This window comes from the organism of the source record quoted next, unplaced genomic scaffold, assembly GCF_019419815.1.
Source record: "Pyrus x bretschneideri cultivar Hongxiangsu unplaced genomic scaffold, Pyrus_bretschneideri_v1 Contig46, whole genome shotgun sequence".
NCBI lineage: Eukaryota > Viridiplantae > Streptophyta > Magnoliopsida > Rosales > Rosaceae > Pyrus > Pyrus x bretschneideri.
Window position 1 is genome coordinate 514,268 of NW_025999783.1, and position 5,575 is coordinate 519,842.

General features: G+C 40.4%; 1 protein-coding gene and 1 pseudogene across 2 annotated transcripts; one reads left to right on the forward strand and one right to left on the reverse strand.

Moving 5' to 3' along the window:
- The first annotated feature begins 1,458 nt into the window (after positions 1-1,458).
- LOC103952223 (hydroxyethylthiazole kinase) lies at positions 1,459-3,057 on the forward strand. Of its 2 annotated transcripts, XM_009363778.3 has the most exons (3): positions 1,459-1,949; positions 2,482-2,896; positions 2,994-3,057. In XM_009363778.3, exons 1-2 carry the CDS (start codon positions 1,485-1,487, stop codon positions 2,872-2,874), a joined length of 858 nt encoding a protein of 285 aa, XP_009362053.2. In that variant the 5' UTR covers positions 1,459-1,484; the 3' UTR covers positions 2,875-2,896; positions 2,994-3,057. The 2 variants fall into 2 exon arrangements, with proteins under 2 accessions (XP_009362053.2, XP_009362052.2); XM_009363777.3 differs by having other exon boundaries at positions 2,482-3,057.
- Positions 3,058-3,296: 239 nt separating this feature from the next.
- LOC103966041 lies at positions 3,297-5,550 on the reverse strand (annotated as a pseudogene).
- Between the last annotated feature and the right edge of the window lie 25 nt (positions 5,551-5,575).

Below are 5,575 nucleotides of genomic sequence, written 5' to 3' on the forward strand. Positions count from 1 at the left end.
CAATTCAATGAAATAATAAATTAACCATAAAAGAATTATTAAAACGTAATACTCCCTTGATTGAAGAATAAACTCTCTTTAGCGCAGCGTCAATAACGTACTGATAACGTGTTGTAGGCATAATTTACTGAACAATTATGGAGGCCAGAAAGAGAGAGGGGTGTGGCATAGAGAGAGAAGAGAGATGTGTAATTGTGAGGTGTATGTTATCTCACCCTATTGTGCCTTTATTTATAGTAGGAGGATAGGTTAAATCCTTACCTTAATAGGATTACAACTCTAATAGGATAATATCTAGTCTAAGAGATATGGTAGAATCCTACAAGGATATTCCAGATATGATAGGATTTGCACAATCGCATTCCTAATCTAATAGGACTGCAACAATCACATAATAATTGTTGTTAAAATGAAAAAAAGGGGAGAAAAACAGAAGAAAGAAAAAGAAGAAGTAACTAAACTATCATTAAGACAAAATTAAAAAAAAAATTAAAGAAAAGGAAGGTGAAAAATCCAGGTCTCTTTCCCAACCTATCTTCCCTTCTTCTCCATCTTGCCCACGCTTCAAATTCCACCCTCCCATACGAATCCACTTCCTCATTTCTTCAATCACCCAAAATCCACATCGATTCACCAACTAAATTGATGAAGAAAAGACATCAATTTGTGGCATGGTTCGAGTTAACTAAAGTCGTCAGAGCTGGATCTTACGCCGTCAGCAGCAAAAGATGATTGAGCTGCTAAGTCTATTGATGTTGATGATCAATCGGGCTTCTTGATCTCAACTACCTCTTCATCTATGTCGTCGTGCTTCGACATCGACGATTGAAACGTGACAGAATAGGAAGCGACGGACGAAATGGGAAATTGCTCAGCGACCGATTGTAGAGGAGTGGCGGTCGAGGTGGAGAACTCGTGAAGATGGAGCAAATTCGCCAAGGAGCAGATCCGTGAAACCGAAGAGGGGAAGCGACCGTGTTTTTGGTTAGCATCCCAGACTACTAATATCAAGCTTTTGGGTTGTATTAATTGTCCGGTGTCAGCAATACTAAATTTGATAGATGGTATAATTAAGCGGGTGCTTATTTAGTACGAGAGAGCACCAAACAACTACTATCGTACTATTAATCTTATCCGGTGTTTAATACAACGTGCCAAATGAGACCTAAGTGGTTAACACTAAAAGTGTAATCTTGAACAGTTGGACTAATAAACTGAATCAAACCGTAATTAGTGTGGTTCGGTTCTATTTGACCAGAAACTCGCATAATTTTATTAGTTTTGGTACTTGGTATTTTCTTATTTGATAAGATTTAAAAAAAATAAGGTGCAATTTGAAACATTTTGAAACTATTGGCATATTTTAAAATCACACCAAACATGAGGGCCAAAAATGCAATTAGAAAAATTAGAGTTCATTACTTTCTCCTGGTAAAAACCCCCCAAACATCCGGAACAGCTTGCGGCCAAGCAAAAGAGAAATCATGGAGAGCAAGTCCAACTTCAAGGGAGAAGAAGAAGAACCAGAGGCAATCGTGTGGGCCCAGAAAGCGTGGGCCCTACTATCTTCAGTTCGAGCCAAATCACCGCTCATCCAGTGCATCACCAACTTCGTGTCAATGGATCTGATGGCCAACACTCTCTTGTCCGCGGGTGCATCACCCGCCATGCTCCACTCCATAGAAGAACTCCCCGACTTCACGCCTCAGGTCCACGCACTCTGCGTCAACGTGGGCACGCTCTCCGCCGACTGGTTACAGGCCATGAAGGTCGCCGCTGAACTCGCGCACAACTCCGGCAAGCCTTGGGTTCTCGACCCAGTTGCCGCCGGCGCCTCAGGTTTCCGGATGAAGGCTTGTTTGGAGCTTGTGGAGCTTAAGCCTACTGTTATTAGGGGAAATGCGTCCGAGATTATCGCCCTCGCCAATGCTTCTGTGGGACCTACCAAGGTAATTGTTCTCTGCTTGATCACAAAATGTTCGATTAATTTTTAATTTCAGACATTCATTTTCGGTACCAAATTTTGCTGTTTGAGAACAATGAGTTGAGCTACTTAATAGTACGCGGTTTAATAATATTCTTCTTCATTTGTAAGTGAGAGGTTTTAGCTTTGATTCTTGTAAAAAACGAATTTGAATCATATTATTGATAGCTAATTTGTTTGTTAAAAAAAAAAGAAAAAAAAACAAGGAGTTAAAAGCTTATTTTGACTTTTGCTTGGGAATTAGGATTTTTTTTTTTGTTTAGACCAACGTTCTAATCTAATTTAAATTACGTCAAAAAATATTCGAACTTGGGTCCATAATACTGTAGTGAACTTGGCTACGAGGTATTTAATTTGAAGTCAAGCCAAAATTTTGGCTTTTATGGGCTGCCAAGGATAAGGTTGTTGTGTTCCCTTTGCATACTAAAATAATCTTGACATTTTGTATTGCATATTAAACCTTTGTGAATACCATATTTCAAATTTGTTGTTTTTAGGGGGCGGACAGTTCCCATGAATCAACAGATGCAATCGAATCAGCAAAATCACTGGCTCAATCCAGTGGTGCCTTAGTTGCGGTTTCTGGAGCTGTCGACATTGTTACAGATGGGAAGAGAGTTGTTGGTGCTCGTAATGGGGTTGCCATGTTGACAAGGATCACGGCAACCGGATGTTCAGTCACTGCCCTGATTGCTGCCTTTGTTGCTGTTGATCAATCGCATGTTTTGGAAGCTACAGCTTGTGCATTATCGATATTTGGGATTGCGAGCGAGGTGGGAATGAAACTGGCAAATGGTCCAGCTTCGTTGCGGATGCACTTGATAGATTCACTCTACAGGCTCGATGAAGTATGCGTGCTTTCTCATGTTAAAATCGGCAGCTTGTCATGAAAGATATAGAGCTGTATGTGTGGTATGTTGATTACCATTAGACCTATTTTTGTTTAGAGTTCACACATATTAAGCAATTACATGAATGATGAATAACAAATGATACTTTGTTTTTGAAGGTAAAGTTCCTGAATCATTTACTGGAAAATACTATAATAATTGGAAGCATTTCCTTGTAAAGTATTTGAAACCGAGCTTTGTTTTGCTTTTGAACTTTTTTCGTTGTATTTTAAACCTTTCCTTGTGATATAAAGAAACAGCTTGAAATTTCAAACGTCAAAGACAGAAAAAGAAAATATTGGTGATCCATACAAGTTGTAAGCTGCTATGCCTTTCCCAACTCCCGTTATATTGGTTTCATAGAGGATTTGGTTCTACAGGGATATTCTCTTTGAGGATAAGACGACTAAGCCTGTTTGTGGCAGTGAGGCCTTCTTGAAGGGCCATAGTTTGTTTATTCACTAGTTAGTTACTGACCATCGGCACTAAAATTTCTTCACTTTTTCTGTATTCTATCTCATATGTGAGCAGAGAATTTATTCTTTTTATGTTTACTCTAGCAAACCTGGTCCAGTCCGGTCCAGTAGGATGTACAGAACCGGCTAGTAGTTTTCTTGTTTTGTAAGATCAACTGGAGAGTGTAACTTTTTTCGGATGTTTATATCATAGAGTATCTTCATGCTTGTGTCATCATCTCTCTGGATTCACCATTGAGGACAGTAACTATGTTTCCATGCCCAAATATTAGTTTAGAGTAAGTTGTGACTGCAGCTTGTCCTTTAACCTAGGAATTAATCAACTCATGCATGTGAAGACATGAACAATACCCGAATAGGAAAAGTAAATCAAGTTAATGATCAGGGAAAGAAATTACAGGTCTAAATTGATATGTTAGACTTAATATGCATTTTATTAGTGAACATGATCAATGGTAACACATCTTCCATGATATGTAAGACGAATCTGAGGATCAAGTGAATCTCCACCTTCCTTGATCCTTACATTAGTGTTGGGAGCTATTTAAGGAAATCAATGCATGCTGGGTCATTCCAAAGGGATGTTTTGAGTTGTTGAGCATTCAGCTCGAGGCTTTGGGAATGTAGTAAGAGTTGTCTGGAGTGAGCAATCTTTTTGGTAATTTGGATGGAGCATAGTAAGAGAATTTTGAGGATTACAAAGGGGTTAGTGCAGAAGATCTTTGGGATTTAGTTATGTTCTGGTCAGCATTTTGGGCATCTGCTTCTGTAGATTTTAGCGGGATCCCTTATTCTTCCTTTCTGTTGGAGTTGCCAGCTATTGTGGCATCATATTTTCCCGTAGACTGCAGTTTGTTTTGGTGCTTCAGTTTTTTCATGATGATGTGTGTCATGTTTCAGAATCACAGATTAGAGTGTTGGGGTCCTTCTCTGTTTGATTTTGTTCCTTGCCTTCAGTGGTAGGAAGATCACTGGAAATAGGTCCCTTTCATTAGGCATTGCCTCATTGCCATACTTTACAACAACAGTTAAACACAAGATTACAATTTAGAGATACTCAACATACACCTGTAGCTAATACAATCACAGACACTATATATCACATTCAAATCCACACAACGGACCAGACATCCTCAGTACTTCAAGTGAACGGTAATCCTCAGCAATGTTTCTGCACCATCTGTTGCTCGTTGACCTGGAGGAATCAGTGGTTTCAACTCTGCAATTCCATTGGCATTCTTGAATTTGCCCGTCCCTCCAGTCACTGACAGTTGCGACTTGCTACTCCCAATCTTGTACACTCCGAAGAAGTTGAGGTTATCATTGTACTCCCCTCCTTCCATCATAGCCGTAAATGCCATCAGCTGACTTGATCCATCGGCAGAGCTTGCCACATAGACTCCTTGAGCTTTCCCAATTGTCTGTGAACCCAATTCGGGACTAGAGGTCAGTATGTCATCAATAACGGTGACTGTCCCAAAGCCTAGTCCCAACCCGTCTGGTGCCAGTTGGGTAGCTGTATTGCCATTCTTTTCACCATTAGGATTTCCGGCAAAGGATGTACCAGATAAGCCGGTTCCTAGTGGGAGACCATTGGCGCCATTCACAGTAGGAATGGCACCGTTGGCATTAGGAATAGCCACAGCACCATCTGGAGGAAGGAACCCTATCGGCTTTGCAAAGGGCACTTCACTGCTGTATATATTGCCTAGCAAGCCAGTGATTGGCCTAGCAGTAGGGCTGCTCCCTCCAAGAATGTCATGCATGTATATTTCCAGAACTGGTTCGCTGCCAACAGCTGCAGGTTCAACTGCAGCCACAAGTGGTATTGCTGTCTGCATGTTTGCAATCAGCAGTACGGTGAAAATAGACGAAAATGTCTGCTTGAACATCCTGAAACTTTGGTATCTGCTGGATTAAGGATCGAACGCTGAAGTTTTCGTGCGGAAGTACGATGGTTGGCAACATGTGTTGGTCTTGATATAGAGGAGGTTGTCACATGGAGTGGTTGAGTCTGCTCCAAACTCAGGAGGTGAAGTTGTTGGATTATCTTATTGGTACGAATAATATGAATTTCGGTTACAGGTGAATTAGTTGTGTCACAGATCACAAAGAGAAGTGGGTTTGTTGTTTCATTGGTTCCTCATAACATTTCTCTGTACTTAAATGAACTGATCATCTTAAATGAACTGCTTTTTGTACTTTTAAGCTGTAACAGTGGATAT